We start from the raw sequence: 25129 nt of genomic DNA, 5'->3' as shown, positions 1-25129 counted from the left end.
GCAGGACTATTACTTGACTCCAGGGATTTGAGGCTTTGAGATCAGCTCTGGCCACATATTAAGATATCTTATCTCAAAAGAGAGAGAGAGAGAGAGAGAGAGAGAGAGAGAGAGAGAGAGAGAGAGAGAGAGAGAGAGAGGATCCAGAAGGCATCTCATTTTCACAACACAGAATAGTTGCACATAACAAAGGGTTATTTTATCTCAGTCTTACACAGACAAGTAGCTTTGCAGAATAATTTAACAGATGGGTGTTTACATCCAAGGATTTTTACTTTTGTCTCGCAATCGTTGTATTCATCATAGAAAAGGCACGGATTAGCTGAAAGAAAATAGTATTGTCTTTAAAAAATCACAGTCACTGAAGAAAGAGATCATTCTTTTAAAGATGTAGATAAAGTTTATTAATAGTAACTAATTAAATTTGATAAGCAAGAATAATTAATTCTGAATAGAAAACAAGCAATGACTCAAATGAGATCTCCATGAAGGAAAATATAAAATTCTTGTCTTAATCTAAAACAAGTTTTTTCCATGACAGATTTTTTTGATACATTTACCTTTAAAGACATCAGAGATGAGTAATTTTCCAGTTACCCTGTCATTTTGAAAGTACCAATAGTATTAACAATATAAAATAAATGATAAAAGTTTAATTCACTCTTATTAATTTACACTATATTTCTTAACGACTACGGATTTGCTTTGTATTATTAAAGATAACATACAATGTATCTAAAAACTGAATAAAGAGTCATAAAGGAAGATGGCAACTTAGATAAATCCACAGTGCTGGAGTAGCTTGGCAAGTATGAATTTAATCAACAGTTCTGCAGTGGCAAACTTAGAAGCATTGGAAGTTAAAAATTAATACTTGTACTAAACTGAACCTATGCATTGAAACTAAGATATACTGAAAGAGGAAGAGGACTCTATCTAAACAGATATGCAAATCCCAAACCTCTGAAAACATGAGCAATCAGGCAAACAAGTCTTCCCAAATGTTTCAGTCCTCAAAGGACCCCACAGATGTGAAACTGGATGAAATTTCAGAGAAAGACTATAGAATATTAAAATGATTAATAAGTTTAAAAAATATCTCAGAAATGAATTGAAGCAAACACAGAAGATGAAAGATGATTCCAATAAAGAGATAGGGATTCAGAAAACAAACTAATCAGAACTCCTGGAAATAAGTGAGATACAATAAATTAAATAAAAAGTTCACTTGGAAGTATCACTAACTGTTCAGTTAGATAAGAAACAGAACTTCAGTCCCTGAAGACAGGGTACAAGAATTAGAACACTCAGTGAAGAGTAAAGAGAAATAAAATACAATAAAAGACCATGATCTGAATAAACAAGAATTCAGGGACAACAGTAATGAGTCAAACTTAAAAGTTCATTGGAATTGAAGAGAGCATGGAGATATAGGATAGTGGTGTTCAGAAACTTTTCAATGAAATAATAGCAGAAAAGTTTCCAAGGTTTAAGAATTAGATGGGCATCCACATATAGGAAACATATAAAACCTCAAGTAGAATCAGAAAAGAACTTATCCAAGACACATTATAATCAAAATATCTAATATAGATATGCTGTCTATATAGATATAATTATATATATTATACAATATATATAATATTTTTATGCTCTGCATAAAAAATGACAGAGAACATTTAAAGGTAAATATTTAATGGCTCATTTCTGAATTCTCAACTCAGACTTTAAAATCCAGGAAGACCTACAAAAAGATAGCCAAAGCTCTGAAAGAAAACAATTGCCAAACAAAATTTTTATATCCAGAAGAGCAGTCACTAAAAATTAAAGGACAAATAAAGATTTTCCAAGATAACTAATAGAAGACCACTGAGCCAACTCTATAGAAAATACTGAAAGTATTTCTATCCATAGAAGAACTTAAAAACAAACCTAAGTGCTCTCAAATGAATGAAACCACTAGAAGAGGTGTCAAGCAAATAAAAATAAGGACTTTATTAAAATACAAAACAAATTAAAATGGCAGAAAATATTAGACCTCTATCTAAAGAAACACTAAGTATAAATGGTTTCAATATTGCAATTAAAAGACATAGATTGCCAGAGTGAATTAAAATTAAGCTCTGAAAATATGCTGTTTGCAAGAGACTCATCTTCTAGACAAAGACATTCATACACCGCAAGTAAAAGGAAAGAAAACTGATATTTCTTGAAAATAGGGTTTAAAAACAGGAAGGAGTAACTAAACAGATATCCAAAAAAATAGATTTTGAGCAATAATTACTCAGAAGAGACAACAAAGATCAGTATACACTGGTAAAAGTAACAATTCAACAAAAAGTATAATGGTAAATATTTATGCCCAAATTTGGTACACACAATTAAGAAAACAAGCGCTCTTCAACATTAACTCTCAGATAGCACCAATACAATAACACTGGGTGATTTCAACACTCCTGTCATCAATATGTCATCTAGATGTATAATCAATAATGATACTCCTCACCTAAATATTACAAACCAAATGAACCTATGACATCTATATAATATTTCATTTAACAAAATTTGAATTCACTTTTCTTCAGTAGCACATGGAACCTTCTCCAAAATAGACAATATCTGAGTCTGTCATATTTACACTGTCATGTAAATCTTGGAAAATTTTAAAAAATAGAATTACTCTTTGTATCTTACCAGAACATAATAAAATGAAATTAGCAATCAACGGCAAGAAATTATAGAAGCCACATAAACATATGAAAACTGAATAATAATCCTTTGAATGAGGAATTGATAATAGAAGAAATGAGAGGAGAATTTTTTTTTAAAAAATCCTAGAATTAAGTGACAATAGTGATACAACACACCAAAATTTCTCAGACACTATGAAGGCAGATTTTAGGAGGAATGTTTATTGCATTAAGTGCCCACACTTAAAAAAATAAAAAGCCACCAAAAAACCAATGTAATGATATGTCCCAAATACCTAGAAAAGTAGAAACAAACTAATATCATAACAAGTAGAAGATAGGAAATCATTAGAATCAGAGCCAAAATTGAAGAAATAGAAAATTTTAAAAATTACAAAAGAAAAAGCAATGCAATAACCACTTGGTTCTTTTCAAAGATATACAGGATTTAAAAACCCATAGCCAAACTAACCAAAATTTAAAAAAAATAAATGAGTAAAATCAACAAAATTAGAAATGAAAAGAAGGTACCACCACAGATATTTCTGAAATCCAGTGGATTATTAAGGAATATTTTGAAAAGTTATATTCCAATGAATTTAAAAATCTAGATGATATTGATAAATTTCTAGACACATATGACTTACCCATTTGACTTAATAGTATACAGAAAAGCTAAATATATCAATATTGAAGCACTAAAAAAGTCTACCAGCCAATAAAAGCCCAGGATGAGATATATAATCATCTGAGTTCTACTGGACCTTTACAGAACAAATACCAGTCCTCTCCAAATTACTCAATGAAGTAGAAAGGGAGGAGACACTGCTAAATTCTTCTATTATGCCCATATCACCCTGCTACCAAAACCAAATAAAGACACATTAAGGAAAGAAAATCTCAGACCAATATCCCTGTTGAACAGAGATGCAAAAATCCCTTCATAAAATACTAGTGATCTGCGTTCAAAAATATATTGAGAAGATTGTACAACATGATCAAATTGATTTCATCCCAGGGTTACAACATTAGATCAACATACACAAATCAGTAAAGGTAATTCATTGCATAAATAGAACTAAGGGAAAAAAAATCACTTGATCATCTAAATAGATGCAGAAAATGCCTTCATCAAAATCTATCACTCATTCTTGTTAAAAATACTGATTTTGCATCTCTTTCAAAGATGAGATTGTTGCATTAAGATTATAAGAATGTGTAAAATGTTTTGCTTACTTTTATGTGTCATATGCTTTCTCTTTCCTAAGTCACATAATTGATTCACCTTTCAGTATATTGGAGAAGGACTATAGTAGACTTATGGAAGTGCCACAGGGAGATGTAGATGTCATTTTATAGCCCAAACCATTGTGTATTTGGCAGTATATTTCTGCTTCTCTTTCTTATGACCAATAATTTGCTAAGATTATTACTAATTACCCTTTAAATTAACTACCTTTCATTATTCTAGTATGTTCTAAATGTAATACACTTTGGGAAATTATAGTATCAGAGATTTTTAAAAAATTTATAAGTAACATGTTTCTTGCTTAGTTAAGTTTTAATGCATATTTTTCTTTAATTTTTAATTTATATAATCCTCCCAATGTAATAAATAGAAATTGCTATTTTCATAAATTTTATTGGTAAAAATTAAACAATATGTCTGCATATCCAGGTCTTAAATTCTTAGCATTGTTTTTGACAAATAATGCCTATTCGTATATGCATATATTTCTTTAATTTTATGCTTAATATATTTATCCACCCATGGATTTGGGACAAACCCTCTAGCACTGAAACAAGTGATCATGTAGCAGTAGCAGAATCTTGGCAATCTGAATCTGTGTACTACCCAGTGCTGATATAACAGAAACCATAGCAAAAATGAGAAGTATGCTTAGACTTTCTGGAAGGACAGGCATAAAGTCAGATTAGGAAGATGGATAAATATCCACTCCTTCAATGTCAAGAAAATGTCATACGCCAGTAAGCATGAAGGACTTTTAGGAAACCAATCTTACCTAACAGTCAAAAATAAGGTACCAGAAACTGAACAGGCAGTAATTAGTATGGAAAACTTTTGGATAAAGAAGTTAAACCAGTTATTTTAAAGAAACTGAATGAATGTGAAGAAAATGAATTATTTGATGCTTCAACAGCAAAATGAGTGCTGATAAGGATGTGGAGAAAGGGGAAACTTTATGAACTGGAAAGAATGTAAATTAAGGTAACAATTAATCAAAAGAGTATGGATGTTCCTCATTTCTTTTTATTTTTTTAAAGTACTTTATAATGCAGCAATTCCACTATTGGGAACATATCCAATAGAAATGAAATGAGTGTGTTGAAGAGACACCTGGACTTCCATGTTCATTGCAGGATTATTCACAATAGCCAAGGAAGGGAAACAATCTATGTGTCAATCAACTGATCAATGAATAAAGGAAATATGGGGCATATATACAAGAGAATACTACTTAGCCACAAAAGAGAGTGAAATCCTGTTCTTTGCAACATGATGTGGATGGAATTGAATTCTCTATGCTAAGTGAAACATGCCAGGAACAGAAAGGCAAATCCTGTATGATCTTCCTCATATATAGAATAAAAAGATTGTTCTTAAAGTAATTGAGAGTAGAGTGGTTTTACCAGAGACTAGGGAAAGAAAGAGGAGAGATAAGTGGGAAAAGTTCATCACTGCGTGCAAAACAGATACTCTTAGATGTTTCAGAGCAGGTGCAGAACAAGAATTACTCAGTAAAACTCTGTCTGCCATAATAAGCAGTCAAGAAAATAAAAAAAACCAGAAAGCAGGTACCTTTTCTAGGATTTTGGTAAACTAAAAGCAATATGATAATTTATGGGCTGCAGGAAAGGAGCTCAGGAGCTTTTTAGAGAACTGGGAACATTCTACACTTAATGTTAATATTTTATGCACATTGGCTCTACTTAGGAATTTTAAACTTTTAATGAGGACTCAAATTCTCATACTCAGACATTCTAATTTTCATAGGAATATATTAAATCAATGGTCTTTGGTCACTCTGAGCATGATGGAAGGGTACGGAGAAATAATGCTGATGTATCCTGTCGTTAGGTTGAATCCAAAGCTGTACAAAAGTGGAGCACATGGTTCCTGAACCCATGGGTCAACTTTAAGCAATCAGCATTTGCAAAACTTACTGCAAAGTCTGTCTTCACAGTTATTTGGACAATCTTCACATGGGCTGCCCTTCTTATAAGGTACATTAATTGTGTTAGGATCGTTTCCCCTGAAAGAAGATAAAGTAAATATTGTTTAGTAAAATACATCATTGTACAATGTACATAAAATTTTACTAAGTGAATACAACCAATTTTAGAAACACATTTTGTAAACATTCTTTTAAGCAATGAGCAGTAATTTTTAAGGTGGGTATGAGATTTCTAGACTTACAGATAGGAGTATGTTTTTAGCATATACCACTTAGCAATTCTGAGGATCACAAGAATATTTTTCAGGCAATGTGCATCTCTCTTTTGATATTCTAGTCCTAACAGTACTTGGGACCTGTGAATGGTTAAATCCTAACAAACAGTATGACTTTGGAATTAATTACAATAAAATACTATTTTTTTATTAATAACCATGAGAAAGTAGAAACTCCTCATGGAAAGGGGCATGGTCCTTAACCCTATTAAGAAAAAAAAAGCTTACTTAATTTGAATGAGAGGGGTTTGAATTTTAGCTTGCACTATATTAGTATAAATATGAAACATGTTAGTGACTTTGGTAGAAATGCCTGGGATATTAAAGGAGGAAAGTACACTAGCACATATTATATTGTTATATTCTGTGTATGTATGAATATGTAACAACAAACCCCATCATTATTTACAATTATAATGCACCAATAAAAATGTGTGTGGGTGTTAATAAAGTGTTTAGGTAAGGAAAGAAAAAGGAGACAAAATCCTCCAGTTCTGAGATATTTGAAATTTAAAAAAAACACAACTCTTACCTGTAGATGTCTAAAAACTTAAAATGTAGATAATGTCTGGTTCTTAATTAATACAACTTTAAAAAAAAAGTTGTGTGCTCTGGTTTAAAAATCTTATTGAATTTATAATTATTTCTTTAATATCTTAACTATTAAACTTCCACTTTACTAAAGAAAGTTATTACTAAATTTAATAAAGGATTTAGTCAGCAATATGGACTAATGTTTTATAGAGAAAATTTCCCCATTATAGCTATTCACATATTATACTTTTCTCTTTTACATTGTTGAAAATTCATCATAGACCACTAACTCCTGCAAAGAAGTAGTGCAAATGATATGTTGTAGGTATAAATAGATCTTATGGTCCTCAGATCAAATTATTAGAAAAAAATCCCAATAAATTTTAACTAATGAAATCAAGACATGGAAGACACAGTAATTCATATAGGCCTATTATATGAATATATTTTATCTTGTTATATATTACATTCTGGTGAATATACAATGATATTAGAGGTTCCATTTGAATTTAAGTATGGAACATGTTATCAATCAACTCACATTCATTGATTCACATGGAACAATCCTTTGTTGTGGTCCTCATGTGGGAGACAGTGACTAAAGGTTACGTTTGAGCTCACAGTATCAAGTGTGTTGACCCAGAAAATGCAAGTGGCTGAAGGAATCTTGCAGATTTGTTTTCAACTCCATCAACAGAAGTGATACAAGGTGTTATTTATGGTCAAGTATCAGAGGGCTATATGCTTCTGTGAGTAACGTCCCCTATTCTGATAGCTGTCCCTGGAGTCACTCAGGTGAGCCCCTACAGTCATTCTTTTCTTACCAGATTGAACTCCACAACCAAAGTTGATAAGGCAAAGAAGTACACCTGCCTTTCGCTGAAGCAATCAGATTAACTTTTCTAGGAATTGTGCTTAGTACCTGTGATTCTATGATATACAAACTTGATTTCTGAAGAGAAAACATACAATATTACTCAATTAAGAACGCAGAATAACACTCGGCTTTTTTCTTTGTTACTTTATTGAGATTCCACTGCCATTTCTGCCCTTGAATTCTAAAACTACCTGAGCTACTTCAGATTTGTTTCCCTAACATAATACTTACCCTAGGTGTCACTGACACATAGGGAGACTACTGCTCAATTGTTTTTAATTTTTATATTCTCTTAATGAAATATAAACTTATTTAGTAAAATATGATGTAAAATATAGATGTGTTTGTGAGTTTTTTGGCTGTGTCTGTGAAGGTCTAACTGGAAAAAAAATAGGTTTTCTTTCATAATGTTTGAAAAACTCAGTTATATTTTGTAAAGAAAGATACATTTTTAAAAGTGGTGGGAAGCAGTGATACATACTCATGGCAATAATGACAAGTGTAGAGATACTGAGGTACACCTTGTTTGCGGCATAATGAGACAGCACAACCAATGACATAAGAAGAGGCCCAAATTACCTGCAAAAATAGAGTATTTTATTACAAATTTGCATTCAGCTAAATGACTACATTAGCAGTGCTATTATTCATGGTTAAAAGTGAACAAGTGCTGGATGCCACAGCCCATGTCTATAATACCAGCCACTGGGGAGGCTGAGGCAGGAGGATTACCATTTTGAGGCCAGCCTCAGCAGTTTAGCAAAGCCCTAAATAACTTACTAAGATCCTGTCTCAAAATTAAAAAAATAATAATAAAATAAAAAGGGCTGGGGATGTGGCTCAGTAGTAAATTGCTCTTGGGTTTAATCCTCAATATCATAAAACAAAAACAAATACAACAACAAACAAACAAAAATCAACATGCTTGCTTTAGGTTTGCTCTGAGCATGGCTTATTCAGAAGCCATAGAAACATGGTCCCTTGTTTCTATTAACACATACACAGGCACATGCATGGTTATAGACAATGGAAGCCAGGCAGAGGAAATCACATCTGATAGGCAAGCAAGGGTAACTTGATGGTTGGCGTTTTCTCTCTTTTTTGGCAGTTTTCTTCAGAAGTATTCTGCATTTCTGAATGTTCTTTCTAATTAAAAAAAAAGCTCTTGATATTCATTTTCTCTGAGAAATGACATGGGTAGAGCAGGGGTATAGGTAAAAGGAGAAGTGATGTTACTCATTTTGCAGTGAATAGGTTGTTCTTCAAAAGAGACAGAGATGTCATTGTGTACATGGGCTGTATATGGCTGAGCATGACACCCATCATATTATCCAGTATATTCCAGTGCATGACTCTAAGTCAGCCCTCCCTCATTTATTTTTGTTGGAACTAATGAGTCCATGACTGGACTATCATCAACATGAGTGGCTACCATCAACTATGGTTCATTCTTCTTGGTGGTTATATAAATAATCATTAAGGGAAGGACATTTTCTTATTGGTCAGAGAGCAGGAATACTGTAGAATACTGACTTAGTTTTTTAAGACAAAGTGACTAGGTTTAAATTCCATCCCTATCACTTCTTGGCTGGGTGATATTTTGGCAGTTTGCTTTGTCTCAAAGTGTCTTTTCATAATTTTTAAAAAAGTGTATATTAATGCTATCCTTGGGCTGGGAAGGCAGCTCAGTGGTACTGCACTTCCTCTGCATGTGCAAGACCCTGCATTCAGTGCTCAGCACCACAAAAAAAGAAACAAGACAAAACCAGAAACAAATGTTTAGGTTGTTGGAAGAGATGTTTTTTAAAATATGATTGCTTCCACTCCCTGTTGACTGTGTCCATGTGAGCCTGAGAGGATTTCACTCAGCAAGTCCTGTACACTTTGCTCAAGTTTCCTTTTTCCTGTTCTGGGTCAGAATGACTTTCTATGACATATTTTGATAAAATATTATTTTTTCTTCCCCTAAGGAAAAGCTTTTATGGTTGTCCATCTCTTTCCACCATATTGCTTTCAATTATCTACTGCTAGTGAGGACATGCCTTCACCCAAACTATTGCTCTACCTTAGATACAAAACTTTCATGATGCAGATTCAATGTGTGCAGTTTTCTCCTCTCATTCTAACACGTGTCTGTGTTTCTTAAGAAATTCTGAACTATGAATCTAATGGGTTAATTAGAGAAGTAATTTGATCATGAAAATAGAGTAGAATGTCTATTTTTCTCATGTTCTTATCACACATTAATTATCGGTAAGATCACTGAATTTAACTTATTCATTCCTTCCACCCATAGCTAAGAAAAAAAGTGAAGATGTAACTTTTTTCATTAGGTTTTCATGTTCTATGATTACATTAATACATTCTACAGGGCCGCATACAATTGAAAAATGTTACTGTTTTCTATTGTTTAAAATTTTAAGCAAATGAAGGCAAATTTCTTTCATTTGTTCTCTTAATTTCTTCAAAAATATCAATGAGAGAAATAATTTTAATAAAAAATATTTCTAAAGGGTGTTGAATGAGTTTGACAAAAGTAAAGCAAGATTATTTGGAGTTGATGAATTTAAGTTGCTCTATCAGAGCGGCAGGGATTACGTTTTCCTTACAGAATTAGTGAGTCAAGTTGACTTTCATAGGAAAGAATTGAAATGTAAAAACTGATGTTTCAAATTTGTCAATTTTTAGCAATCCAGTCTATTGGCATCTGCTAATCCTTCAATGACAAAAATTATATGACTAAATAGTCATATGTTAGGATACTCTTGGATTATTGAGATATATATTTTATGTCCAGGCTATCAATTTTCAAAGAGCAATGCTATTAGCTGATGTTTTCTTTAGTATTGTAGATATTGATAGGAATGTAGATGTTGTAGGAATGTAGACATTGATATTCGTATGTGACTAAGTCTATTATTTTTAAATGTTTTAACTTTGTCAGTGTTCAACATTAATTTTAATTTGGGCTTATTTTAAACAGATTTTACTTCAGATTTTATGAAACTTAGCAATGGATACATCTAAATTTCCTTGCTTTTAGAATTTTATTTTTTCATTTTAATGTTTAAATCATCTCTTTTGGGATTATTTTGTTGATTTATATGTTATTGGAAAATTCAGATATTTAAAATTATTTCTAGACATGAACTTGTTTTCTACATGGCAGCCAAATGATCTTTTAAAAACATGAATCAGATTAATCCTCTCCCTCCATTGACCATCTAATTTTTTGTCACTTCATTTAAAGTAAAATGTAAACTGTGCAGTAGCTAAGTAACAGCCCCAGTTGTTATAGCCCCCCTTCCTTCATGTTCTGAACTCCTTCCCACTCTCCTGTTAATGCTGACCTAGCCTTCCATAACACTAAGGATAAATTTTATGAACAGAAAACTAAGAAAGTGATTTTGATTTTAAAAACATCAAAAGTCAGAAACACTTAGAAACCTTTAACCAAGGACATGAGGTGTGTGTACACTGAGAACTAGAATCCTTGACTGAAAGGAATAAAATAACTGTCATTTGAAAAAGAATAGCTTCTTCCAAGAGGCCCTGTGTTGAAGGCTTGGTGCCCTGGGTGGAGGTTGGGAGGTGCTGTGGAACTTTAAGTGCTGGGGCATACGACATGCCCCCGAGGAGATGTTGAGATCCCTGTCTCTCTCCCTCTCTCTCAGCTTCCTGGATTTTGTTGTGAGGACTTGCTCTGATATGAGCTCCCACTATGGGATAGTATAGTCGTAGACATGCTTTATCCTTCAAGGGAGAGGAAGAATGATCCCCCAAAATGATTCCAAGATCACCAGGGCTGCCATCCCCACTACAGATCAGAGAGACAAGGATGCTTCCTGCTTGGTTTTAAAGGGTGGGTCTCCTCAAGTGACTTCTGACAACAGCCACGTCAGCAGGACCTTCTACTGAGACTCATGCCATGAGGCTGCCCTACTAGAATGAAAGGTCCCAAGAGGAGGTGCTGCCACCCAAGTGGGTCTGGAAGGCAGCTTGGTCTGGAATCCTTGTATAGTTTTAGATGTGCTTGGGATCCATCATCCATTCCTCTTTCTCCATTTCTCCCTTTTAAAATAGAAGGATCTCTTTTTTCTCCTGTTCTTTTATTATATATTTTGGTAGTAGATAATCTTATTTCATAGATTCATTGCTGGAGAGAAATTTTGCCTCAGGATGAATCTTGCCTTACTCCTATGAATATCTGATTTAGATAAGATTTAAATGAGACTCAATTTTAAACTTTCATATTGATTCTAGATGAGTTAGCACTTTGGGGGCTGTTAGGATGGAACTTCACATTTGAGGAAGACATGAATTATGAGAAGGGAAGTGATGCAATGTGATGAACTGAATGTTTGTGTCCCCTGGTCCCCAAATTCACATTATGAAGTCCTAATATCCAGCGTGATAGCTGTATTTGGGGATGTGGTTGCTAAGGAAGAACTTAAATGAAATCATAAGAGTTGGACCCTCTTGCAAAGACACTAGATCGATCTCTCTCTCTCTTTTCCCCTTGATCCTTCTCCCCTACCTTTTTGTTTCTCTCTCTTCATCACTTGGGAAAGACCATTTCAGGGTATAGTGATTGTTTATAATCCAGAAAGAGAGATTTCACCAGAAACTCTGCTTTTTAAGATCTCAGTCTTTAAGTGTCCACAATGTGGGAAAATTAATTGCTATTTTTCAATCCATAATCCTGTGGTATTTTATTATGGCATTCCAAATAGGTTATTACAATAGTTATGTAAAATGGAACAATTTCTATAGAAAATAGTATGCTCATTTCTCAAATAAGTGAACATACATTTAGCATATAAACTACCAGTTCCTCTTATAAGCCCAAAAGAATTGACCCCAGGGAGTTGAACAGACATTTGTATACTAATGTTCATAACAGCATTGTTCACAATACCCCAAAGTTGTAAATAAACCAAATAAATGAATGGGCAAACCAAATGTGATATATACATCATGAAAAAAAAATCTGACACATGCTACAGCATGAATGAACATGGATTTAAGATATTATATTGAGTAATAGCCACAGAAGGACAAATATTGAATCCAATACATGAACAATTTTGAGGAGTCAAATCCAGACAAACAGGAAGGAGAATGGTGGTTGCCAGAGGCTTGTGGGAGAGAGAAGAGGAGAGTTAATGAGTACAGAGTTCCAGTATGGAAGATGGAATGTTCCAGTGATGGAAGCCCATAAACTTGAATGTACTCCATGTTGCTGGGCATTAATGCTGCAGAGCATGAAAATGGTTAAAGTGGTGATATTTTAGTTATAAATATTTCACCACAAAGCTTAACTTTGGAAAAAAGGGGATTCTCTTATTACAAGGCTATTATTTACACCTTTTAAATTACAAATAATTTACAAAGGAGATTCATATTTTAGGATGTTGCAACTTCCTGAAAAATCAAATGAATGAAGATGGAAACCAAGAGGGTAAGCAACTTCTCTAAACCAGGTATGGAGCGCATTGCACTTCCTTCTGTTCTCAATTATGAAAGGAACTCAGGAGATTGAGTTAATAGTCTAGCAAGCAGGTATGATGATTTTCATTTGTTTCCTACCTGACTTTTATTCATACGTGTTTAAAGGCATTTAAACACTGTGTGTATCTTCCAGAACACAGATTACCTGAGTGTAATGATCAGTTCTTGATGCCTCATCTATTGGTGTCCATTCTCCATATACAAAATTTTTAGACTCATTGTACCAGATTTTAATTACGTGAGACCAGGAGATAGGATGAGATTCCCAGTGTGTATTTTCTCCACAAAAGGTATCTGAAAAGAGGAAACAGGGCTGAGTTACACTCTTAAGTTTTGAGAACGCCATATAAGGAGATTTCCCTCATTTTTATTTGGTAATTAGTTCACTGATGATCTAGGCAGCATCTTATAAGAGAAGGTAAAGGCAATTGTATCCTTTCTGTCAATCTTCTTTCTCATAGATCACTGGGCATGTGGTGTCAGGTTTGGTGAGAAGTTGAGAATACGAGATAATGAGCTCTGAAATCAAATCCATCAACCCTGCAGTCTCTGCTACTTCCAATCTGAGGGAAAAGGGTGAAGCCAAAGAAAAGCCTGTGAGTTATAAAAGGGCCTTGGCTCCAAAGCAGCCACATACAGGATCTAGGTTGCATAGGATCTTGATATGAATATTTGTTTATTTAACCACCTACTTAAGGTATATCTATTGACTAGACATACTCCTGAAGAATAATCTGTTTCTTTCAGGGAAAGAAAGACCCATGTTGCTATTTCACTGCTCAATAAAATTTGGGCTACAAATCCTAATAATCTGTAGATGTAAAGTTGCACTCATATTTTTTTACTATTTAGTATTAAAAAGATTCTCATGAATGTCTAGTTATGTAGGAAGTACTAATAACTGTGTAGGAATCATCTAATTGATATGCCTAAACAGGCTCCTTGTTGATCACCTACAGGTGTTCTGAAGCTCAACAGAGTTCACAGAACTCATTTCTCAGCTGTGTTAGGGTTCCATTGCTAAGGAAATTCCCAGGGTGATATTTGGGTAGCTGAGGTAACTCTTAAGGTACAAACCTTCTGGGTACCTAGCTGCACTTAGTCTTCTATAATAACGAGGGCTTTGGTTTTTTTCTACTTATGGATAGAACTCAACATTTGGAAATCAGAATATGCACATTTTTAAAAAAAAATAATAAAAATAAAACATTACACTAGGTCAGAGTTTACTTCCATGTATGGGCAAGTACAGATACAGAGTAGATGATGTAACTTATTATTTGTTTGTTTGTTTGTTTATTTGCTGGGGCTGGGGGGGGGTGTTGGGTGGGCATCAGGGATTGAACTCAAGTAAGGCTTAAGGCAGGAGCTCTCAGTAGGTGTGACGCTAAGACAACTGAGGTCCCTAACACATTCTTACTGATATACATCCACCACTGAGCCACATCTCCAGCCCTATTTTTTATTTTACTTAGAGACAGGGTCTCACTGAGTTGCTTAATGCCTGACTTTTGCTGAGGCTGGCTTTAAACTCACAATCTTCCTGCCTCAGCTTCCTGAGCTGCTGAAATGACAGGCGTGCACCACCGAGCCTGGATGATATAAGTTATTCTTGTCAGGTGACAGAAGAATCCACGTGCTTGGTGAGATTACTTTACGTTTTTTTTATAAGATGCTGGGTCATATATACGTACTTTTAATTCGCCTCTCAAGTGGGTTGCTGTCTGTCTTATCACAATACTTTGAAAAAATTCTAGCATTTCCTGCAGCTTCTTCACTCCATTTCTAAAGTGGCAAGAAAAACAAAAACAACAACAACAAAAAAACAAGCACACAATGTCATTCACATTTCCATCATAAGATGCTTATTTATTGTTTCTAAGAATTTAAGACTTGAAATATCTTTGTGTAAATTAAAGCTTAAATAATTACATTACTCTTAAATATTCAAATAGGGAAAAGGGAAAAATTACAATTCAATATATTGGCCCTTGAATTCAAAAGTTCAAAATTAAGAATAACACTCAGCAGTAGCTTCTATCTCAGAAGCAATAAAAAAATTAAGTGAACACTTTCAGGAAAACAGACAAGAATTAAAAATCTAGCCCAATAATTTATTGATAGTTTCACCTCAACATGTTATTTTACCTCTTTGCATCTCAGTTTCTGTATTTGTAAATGTGACCCATTCATGTCCTAAGACTTGTTTTAAAAGTTTAGTGTGATAATCTGTGCAATACAGTTGTAATATTATAAATTTTGTGCTGTGTGTTCCATAAACAAATTATAGATATGATTAGAAACATATACAGTCATACATCTCTACCTGAAATTATAAGTAATCTCCGAACAGTAGATAACATCACATGCTAGAATCTCTTACCAATTCTGCATGTTTTTTCTCTCACTTTATCTTGATGCAACTTTACAAATGAGGTACTATTATTTTCTCTGTAAGTAAATAAAGTAATTGAGGGACAGAAATTTTGAATAACTCTTAAGGATCACACTACCAGCAAGTGACAAGGAATTTGTGTCAACTAGTCTGGTTCCAGTGTGCCCTCTGAGATATCAATGTAGGTCAGGTGTGTAGAATCAAGACATTTTGTTGGCTGAAGCTTAGGAACAGCTATTCTCCAAGTAAGGCTTAAGGCAGGAGCTGTCAGTAGGTGTGACACTATAACAACTGAGGTCCTTAACACATCCTTACTGATATACATCCATTTAAGACTGTCCTTATATCACATGTAATACATTATCAACAAAAGGTGTAAGGTTCCCCCCACCCCCAACCCCTAATGAACTTCTTTGTAATTATTCAATTATTCTTCATTTGCAACACTGTCCTGGGCATGGGAAGAAGTTTACTATTATATGAGTATATGCTGCCACCTCGTGGTACTTTTCTAGAATTACTCTTCAGGTTGAATTTACTACTTCACTGAGTAACTTCGGACTGGCACTGTGGGAAAAACTTGGTTTTGTTGGGTCTAATTATTTCATGCAAAGAGGGAGGGAGGGAAGGAAGAAGGGAGGGAGGGAGGGAGGGAGGAGGAGGAGGAGGAGGAGGAGGAGGAGGAGGAGGAGGAGAAGATAATATTGTCTCATTGAAGGAACAGAGGTGACCACAGATATGATCAATGCATAGCATAGTATCTTTAGGCACTGGAAATGCCATTTTACCGACTAGAAAAGAAAAAAAAAACTTGTCTATTGGGATAATTTTGATAAATGCCTAGAAATGGACCTCTTTGTAGTGAATGCTGTGATGCTCTACAGAGGTTCCTTTCCAACCTTAAGGACTCAAACGCTCAGCAGGTAGGAATCTTTCTGATAGGAGCTCTATTTTCTGATTCTAAAAGTTGTCCTTATCTGTGAACATATTCCCATTCTGGGGCAGCACACTTCCAAAAACTGGTAGATGCCAATAGCAGGCTACCTTTCTCCACCTTGTGACAACTCAATGAAACCTCCTGGTGTTTCAGCTTCCCATGAAATAAGCTGAGGCTTATGTTGTAATGATATCACCAACAAAATCCTCCCTATGCAGAATCTCTCCCTACTGCCACAGGCAGGTGTAAATCTGGATATTGTTTCCATGAGCATCCTACATGATAGTACCCATCTCATAATCTCTTTATCTTATCTGGGAAAACTGCCTCCAAAACTCATTGCCCATCCTTCAGTTCAGATCACTTTGAAGCTGTCTGGGACATTACCTCTGATTAATGATGGTGTCACAGATAAGTTCCCATGGTTGTTGTCCAAAGCTATGAATTTTAAAATCTTATGTTTAAACATAAGATTAAATTGAACAACTTTTATTTTCTTTTTGGAAAATGTCTTCCTGGCATTTATTGACTCTTTCTATTTCTTTCATTCCTTAATTTTGCTGCTGCTAATTCTATTCATTTTCTCCTATATATGTCCTATTCATGGTTTCAGGCACATCTCAACCCCCATATTTCCTTTAAAACATGAATCAGTTTTACTAATACATTTAATTTACTACCTTTTGAATAACTGAACCTTAATACTTAAATATGTGTGTTCTTACCTACTTTTCTAAAGTTTCCTTTGTATTCACCTTTCATTTTCAGTAGTAAGGTCTCTGTAATGTGAGATTATAACTTCCATTCATTCCTTAATGTGTTTTGGATCTCATAGTTATTTGCTCATCTGACTGCTAAGGAGTTTGGATCCTGTTTCTCTTAAGAGAAGGAGGTGATAAAGAGCAGAGTCCCTAGAACTAGTCCCCTGGCAACAAAATCTGAGCTCCAGCACTTGGGATTTTGGATAAGCTACTTAATTTTCCTGGGGCTCTGTATTATAATTTTTTAAGTGGAGATGATTTTATTGTGAGAATTAAATAAGTTAATGTAATAAAGTACTAAAAAATGCTTATTAACAACATCATACTCCTAGTAGCTGCAATACGAGTCAAGTATACCTATAAAAGCTAAGGATTTGTTTTCTTCAAATAACACTTTCAATATTACAATGTCCAAGAAATAAATTGCAAAATCCTTTCAGTATTCTTCTGCTTCTTCCTCTTCCTCATTTTCAAGAGAAATTTGTCTGTTAGAATCACCCTCCACAGTCTGCACTGCAAGGGAGCAGGCTGAGGTTTCCACAAACCTGAGGATACTTCTGGATAGTAAAATTGAGAATACTCACTTTATATACCCAAGATTTCCCTGAGTTTGTCTTGTTGCAGAAGACACCAGGTTTATAGTGGAAGCACAATTCCTCTCTCTAACTCTTTATGGAATACAGTAAAACTGAAAATAGATTTGCCAGTACTTCACTGGCAGCATCAACTGGCACTGAATCTGGACATCTTAATCCTCAAATAAGTGTCCAATAGCCTCCGGGCATCTTCCAGATGAAGAAAGCTATGCAATGCCTGAATAATTATTTAATCCAAGTTATTATGTACTATCAGCATCAGTTCAGCTGAGGGCTTGAAATAGTTCCATGTCAGACATCCTGAATCAGAACATCAGATAGGTAGGACGCTGTGTGTTACCAAGTTCTTCAGGTGACACTTTACTGAGTTCTTTTGGTGATTCTCAAATGCACTAATATTTGAGGAACACTGTCAAAAGGTACATAGGAACTGAAGCTCAACTGTCTGAGTCAAAATTGCTGCTCTATCATTTCTGACTATACAATCTGTTAAAAGGTTACTTACCTTCTTCTTTTGCTTTGTTGTGACAACTGTATATTTAGTATATTGAAAGTTTGTTGTGACAACTGTATATTTAGTATATTGAAAGTTCAAGAACCTAACAAGATCCTGGTCAACACCATGAGTATTAATCCCTCACTGGGGACATTACTGTTGGATCTTACCATCTTTAGCATGTTCCTGGCTGGTGGAACCACTCTCCTCCTGATGGCATTATGTATATTGACGATTTCTTCTTGGACAGCTGTTAATTCTGTGTCGAGTTTAGTGTAGAGGTTTTTGGATACTTTTGTCTGTTATCAGAAAATAATTTATTAATGTTACTTCTTTCAACTGGAACTTATTACACATGGCACATTATTTGCACAGTTGTTCACAAAGTAAATTTAGAATTTATATTGAATAAACAGTGATCCCGGGCATTTTTGAATCTACAGTGCTTTAGGATGTTAGTTCATGTTATGTTTAGTTAGTATATTCTATTTCTCCAGTGTGAGTTTTAAGGAATTCTAAATGTCAGGCTGAGGTTTCACTAATCTTCAGAATAGTGCATGATTGTTCTGTGATTTAAAATTTTTCTACTATGTGATTTATATATTGGGACATGTTGAAGTACATTTTTTTATTGGGCAACAGGGAACACAATGGAACTCATCTTGAAATTATCCCATTTAACAACTTATTTCCCTTCCTAGGCTCACTCTCTATGCGTCTAGTCCACCACCCTTCACCCCACTATTTTATTTGCTTTCCAAATAAACCACTTGCACTTAAATTGTCTAATGGTACATTTCTGGGAGAACTCAAAAGTATACATTCCTTATTGAGTATGAAGCCTTAAGTGCTATCCTTTCACATTCTGTATTTGTTCTCTTTTATGTGAGAAAATAACAATGTCTGCCAGCACACATGTAAGAAAGTATAAAATAGAATTCAAAGAGTCACATGACTGTTCTTTGAGTTTGCTTACCTTTTATTCTGCGACTCACTAAGAAAAAAAAATAACGTGGCCAAAATATTCTAGGTTAGTATTAATTGTTATAAAGAGTATTTGGGGGGCATATATCACTCTGTACTTCATAACCTTAAAAAATGAGGGAGATGGTCATTATTTTATATTACCAGGTTTGTGGAAGGGAAGAGGGCGTAAATGTGGAAGCCAGAATACCCCTCTAGAGACTGTCCCTGTAGACACCATTTTCATTGAAAGTAGACTCATATGGTGCCATTTTCTTCTCTTATCACATGAAGCTCTGGTCTAAACTAGGGGAGACTTTGGAGAGTCACAAGAATCCACATACTATGTTAAGGTTAGAAGTCACCTTGCTCTTCTGGAAACCCTAGTTCTACTAAAATACATGACACTTTTGCTACCATGTCATCCTTGAATATTTGTAATTTCCTATTGTGGTTTTTCTGCCATTTCCTCTCATTCGCAGAGATTGTGCCTCCTAAAACAAATTCATCCTGTTACCCAGATTTCTGAGTTACCTGAATGGACTCTAACATCCACATGTAATTCTCCAAATCTCTACGGCCTTAGGCACTTGAACTCTTCTGCTGTTAAACCTTTCCTTCAATCCTTTTCATCTCTCCACTTTGATTGTCATAGAATATATTTCATATTGTCCTCAAATACCATACCTTCCAACTTACTTGATCAAGTATATTTCCCTGCCTGGTCAGGATTTCTAGTTCCAAGTTGTTGTGGTTGACCACCCTGTTCTTCAATGTCATCTAGCCTTTTTAGCATACACATGTCTCTGCTAGTCGACTTTTATCTTTTCCTCATTTTTTATCCATTCTATCTATTCTTTCATTTCAATAACTGACTTTCTAGAATACGAAATCCTTCATCTATCACCCACACCTACAAATATCCCACCTAGGAACACCACAGATTTGGATAAGAGTAACAGTTCCTCTGATGGCACCATGAGTTGAGTATTGACAGAAAACAAAATCCTATGAAATAACAAATAATGATATCCCTTCAAATCAATATGAATGATTTCAAATTGTCCCTTAACTGTTCTCATTGATTCTACTTAATTACCTGGTTAACTTACTTGGTCTCTCCCTACAACATTATTGAAGAACTTTTGCATTTTCTTCTATTCACACCAACCTTTTCTCAATGGATTGTGAAATATTGTACTTCCCCAGTAAAGAAAAGTGATGAGAGAGCTGCTTCCACTTCTCTTGCCTAGTCTACCAACCCAGCCTCTGTATCCGTACCCATGCTTTCCTTTTTTGGTGACATCTATCTTGTGGATAGAGGCCAGGGATGCTGCTACTAAACTTACCACAAGGCCCAGGATAGCCCTCCACAACTAGTATTATTATTCCATAATAATATGCCAATACTGCTGAAGCTGAGAAACCCTACATAGAATCAATTCCTGTTAAGGTTCCATAGAAGTTCAACTTGTGTAGCCGATATTGTTTAAGCACTTGATCTTACTTAGTCTATTGCCCACTGGCTCCTTTGATTAAGCTTTCAGTGTGGGAATATTCTTTCTTTTGGTATAAGACACATCCAGCACCTTTTGTTCCTCTACCACCTCTCAGGTTTCTCTTCTTCCTTCTGGACTGACTGTCACTATAGCTTGGCCTTCTCTTGGCCCCCCAGAGCCCACCCCCCAGTACTGTATTGCTTTTATTTTCTTTCTCCACTCCCCTTGCTATTCTTTTACCTACCCCAATAAAAATCACAGGCACCATGGAGACACTTTCCTGTTGTACTCATGAACAGTTCACAATTCTCAGAAAGATGAAATCTTTAACAAGGTATTGCTCATTTCTTGGCTTGCATTTAGGTTATGCACCCTGACTTTTCTCTACCTCAGTCACAGTGATGTCCCTTTAGTGATCCTACTGTGCCTTTTCCCATCCTGCCTTAGAATATGGGTCTGTGCCCGTTCGTTTGAGAGCTTGCAAGACCAACTTCACCTTCAGATCTCAGGTCTACCAGGTCCTCAGAGAAGATGCCAAATTCCTCAGACAATATTGAATTTTCCGAATAACTGACCACAACTCCCTATACTTTTCCTTCAAAGGTCTTTTTATGTGTTGTCTTCCAGATTCTCTTGGAAAACTGTTTATCTCCATAGTCAAGCAATTTCTGTCCCATTAGATGACTAATACCCCGGGAAACTGATACTAGGATAATTTAAAAATAAAATTCAGGCCTGAAATTTAGTCTATAGCCTTTCTACTTAAAATCCAAAAAAAGAAAGCACAAGATGCTTTGTTTACAAGTTGGTACATCTTATAATTTATTTTAACTGAGATTCATGTTTAAAGCTTATATAGTACATTTATGTTTGTGTTTAATTTGTCTAATCTTCCTGTTTCAATTTAAAATCCTGAAGTCTTAATTTTATGAGCAAACTGTCTATAAAATTATATGCAAGTGTTCCAATGAAACTCTGCCTATGGAATGTATACATTTCATTTTATCATTGCCTTCTGCTCTTATCTATGTCTTTGCGGATTTTTGATCAGTAAGTAGATCAGGTTCTGGTTACCTTGAATGGAAGGATATCTTCCTATCTACATTTTGCTCTAGGCTTGTAAATAGTGGCACTGATTCCTTCTATCCTATGGCAGCCTGGGCCAGCCCATCTCCTGGGGTTTGGGTTAAGTGGCTTGAATAGCCTAATATTAGGTCTTCAAGGGAGATTTCTGACTCGCTGCCATTCATCTTTTTCTTTGGTGTTGTGGCTCAGCTTCAAGTTAGCTTTTCCTCATTGCAAAGTGTGAAGTATGCCCTTCCCCTTCGGGGAACTAAAAAGGTTTAAGAATCAAAGGAAGATTGGGTGTGGTGGCGCATGCCTGTAATCCCAGTGGCTCAGGAGGCTTAGACAAGAGGTTGATGAGTTCAAAGCCAGCTTCAGAAAAAGCAAGGCACTAAGCAACTCAGTGAGATCCTATCTCAAAATAGAATATAACAGAGGGCTGAGGATGTGGCTCAGTGGTCAAGTGCCCCTGACTTCAATCCCTGGTATCAAAAAAAAAAAAAAAAAAAAAAAAAGAAAAGAAAAAGAAAAAGAAAGAAAGAATCAAAGGAAGAAGAAAACATCTTCAACACTCTACTTCCAGCCTATTACTAGAGGACTGTTGGGTAGTAGAAACTTGGTCTGTCTTTGTAGAGCAGGGTGAGTGATAGGATCCCAGCACCAAACTATACCCAACAGCCTAAAGCATACAGATTTTCTTTAATCAAATACCTTCTACTTGTGACTTCTCTTACCTAGCCTCTGGAAACACACACACACACACACACACACACAAACATTATCTTTGACAAAGCTATTTATTTTGAAAGGATTTTGATAAATTAAAATATTTTTATAGCATTGGAGTTATTTAAAGATGAATATTATTGACAGATCATAAATTATTGGGGACATGTTCTTTACCATATCACTGAGTGTTCTGCTTCTGTTTTGTGATTGTTGAAGTTCTTTTCTAAAATTTATTTATTTATATAGTAATTAATTTATTTATTTGTGTGGGACTGAACATCAAACTCAGGGACTCCCACATGCTAGGCAAGTTTTCTACCACTGAGCTACATCCCTAGTCAAAAGTTCTTATTTTTAACATGTAAAGAGCTAGTCCTCTGATAGTGATAACATGGTTAGCAGTCCCTCATACCTCTCTTTGTCCTTGGTACTTTCCAGTTTCATATTTGATTTAATGGCTTAAATTTTTACTATAATAATAAATCATATAGCTCAATTGGTATATTGATATAATAACTTGTCTGGGAATATAAACAAAAACAGTGTTGTCTGTTTTTGTTTTTCATTTAGTCATGGAAAATGGATATATTTTAAAGAAATAGTTCCTTTTGCATAATCTCAATTGTTTTTGTTTGTTTTGTATCACTGCAAAAATAAATAAATAAATAGGCTTGGGCTCACAGAGCTAAATAGAACAAGGTTAATTTTAGCGCCACCCCCTTCTTAGCCATGAAACTTTACCATGTACTTAATCTCATTGTTCTTTGAATCTCTAATCAGTAATAGGGTATAAAAAACTGTACTTGTCTAATAGAATTACTGTGAGAAGTAAGCAGGTAATTGTTGACGTCTCCTCATAACAGAGACTGTGAGACTGTTATATTAAAAGGTTAGTGCTTATCCTCATCTAAAAAGTAACTTTGTAACTCACCATCCTCACATACTCTTACCTCCAAAACAGGCAGGAAGCCAGCAGCAACTGCCAAAATTAAGAAGTATTTTGTTGCCATTCCTGAAAAGAAAAGATTACTCTCAACTCATGCAACAATGTTTTTAATAAGCATTTCTGAACCACTTTTACATGTGTTTGCATTTTCCGCAGAACAAAGTATGTGTTTGTTACCAGGACCCCAGAAAGAAATTGTAAATGTCTCAATCTCCTGAACCTTTGAATATGCTCTATTGGGTGGCAAAAGCGAATTAAAGTAGATGGAATTCAAATTGCTGACCCACAGACTGACTAAGAGTGGGGAGACCTGTGCTGTTTTACCCAGGTGAGTCCAAGGTGATGGCAATGTTACTTACATGTGGGAGGGGAAACCAGGAGAGTCTTTGTTAGTGACAAAGTGTATGAGAGATTTAACCGGTCATTGCTGGCTTTGAAAGTGAAGGGGAGATGGCAATCAAGGAATTCATCTTCCCTAGAAGCAGGGAAAGTCCAGGGAACAGATGTCCCCTATGGTTGGTTTTCTTAATGATACCTTGATTTTAGTCCAGTGAGACTCATTTGGACTTCTGACTTCCAAAATGATAAAATAATAATTTTGTGTTAAATTTTTGAAACCCTAAGTCTCTGATAATTAGTCACAGTGGCAAGGGGAAACTAATACCAGAAAGCAGTAAGATTAGATTTGAATTCAGCATTGTTTACAGAGAAGAGATAGAGAAGAGATGTGATCTTTCTTCTTTTTTTTATTAGAGAGAGAGAGAGAGAGAGAGAGAGAGAGAGAGAGAGAGAGAATTTTTAATATTTATTTTTAGTTTTTTCGGTGGACACAACATCTTGATTTTATTTTTATGTGGTGCTGAGGATGGAACTCAGCGCCCCGCGCATGCCAGGTGAGCGCGCTACCCCTTGAGCCACATCCCTAGCCCAAGAGATGTGACCTTGATGCTAGCAATTTGGGTATGTGATTTAGAGATGTTTCATATATCTGACACTCTCCTAAGAATGGTTGGTTGTCTTTGTGAGTCATAAAAATCAGTACACTGTCCTTTATTTTTACACGATATAGTTAGCAAACTCTAGTAGTATAGGCATTTTCTTTTTAAATACATCAAATTTATTTCTGAATCCATCCATCCTGCTGAATGGGAAGCAGAAAAGCCTAGCACTTTGGTTCTCATTTTATGGGGTACACATTTTTAATGAGCAAGTTCAATAATTTATGTAGAATAAAATAGTGAAGAGAACTCATGTTTGTTCATCTAATGATGTGGTTGGCCACATTTTTCAAACTTCCCCTGCCCACTGAAGAGCACATTTAATAAGAGGGATACTCTTTAAATCAGTTCTTTTAGGGAAAACACAGATGCAAACAATCTCATCTTTGTCTCTCATTTTCATCTACTTTCCCCCTTTCTTTTTTTTCTCCAAAGTTTCACTACCCTCACACTTTGAGATTTAAAATCATGTAAAAATTTATAAATTAGTTGAATTTACATATGAAAATATAATCAATATGAAATTTTCACCTTACTTTCCTAGAATTTGTACTATTATTACATATTCATTATGAGCATTATTTTGAAAAAAAAAGAACAACTTGTAATTTACCTCAATTTTTGGATAAAGTGATTTTTTTCTAATATAATTAATGCCAT

At 34.9% G+C, this 25129-nt stretch overlaps 1 protein-coding gene across 1 annotated transcript; it reads right to left on the bottom strand.

The window, feature by feature from the left end:
• Positions 1-194: 194 nt before the first annotated feature.
• Positions 195-23547, bottom strand: Crisp1 (cysteine rich secretory protein 1). The gene is made up of 8 exons (XM_013355730.4): positions 23470-23547; positions 20756-20758; positions 18440-18568; positions 14779-14869; positions 13230-13378; positions 8055-8152; positions 5877-5965; positions 195-322 (listed from the first exon to the last, which is right to left on the bottom strand). The coding sequence occupies exons 1-8, from the start codon at positions 23533-23535 to the stop codon at positions 195-197; spliced, it is 753 nt and encodes a 250-aa protein (XP_013211184.1). The 5' UTR covers positions 23536-23547.
• Between the last annotated feature and the right edge of the window lie 1582 nt (positions 23548-25129).

The sequence above is a fragment of the Ictidomys tridecemlineatus genome, chromosome 8 (genome assembly GCF_052094955.1).
Source record: "Ictidomys tridecemlineatus isolate mIctTri1 chromosome 8, mIctTri1.hap1, whole genome shotgun sequence".
In the NCBI taxonomy this organism is placed as follows: Eukaryota; Metazoa; Chordata; class Mammalia; order Rodentia; family Sciuridae; genus Ictidomys; species Ictidomys tridecemlineatus.
The sequence above is the reverse complement of the archived record's forward strand: the minus strand, read 5'-3'. Positions and strand labels throughout refer to the sequence as shown.

Excerpts from the sequence above, each read along its gene's own strand:
- Crisp1 (XM_013355730.4), bottom strand. The coding sequence starts at position 23,535 with ATGGCAACAAAATACTTCTTAATTTTGGCAGTTGCTGCTGGCTTCCTG. Across the intron at positions 14,870-18,439 it reads CCAGGAACATGCTAAAGATG|AAATGGAGTGAAGAAGCTGC; the intron begins GTAAGATCCAAC and ends TTGCCACTTTAG. Across the intron at positions 323-5,876 it reads CTGTGAAGACAGACTTTGCA|CTAATCCGTGCCTTTTCTAT; the intron begins GTAAGTTTTGCA and ends ATTTTCTTTCAG.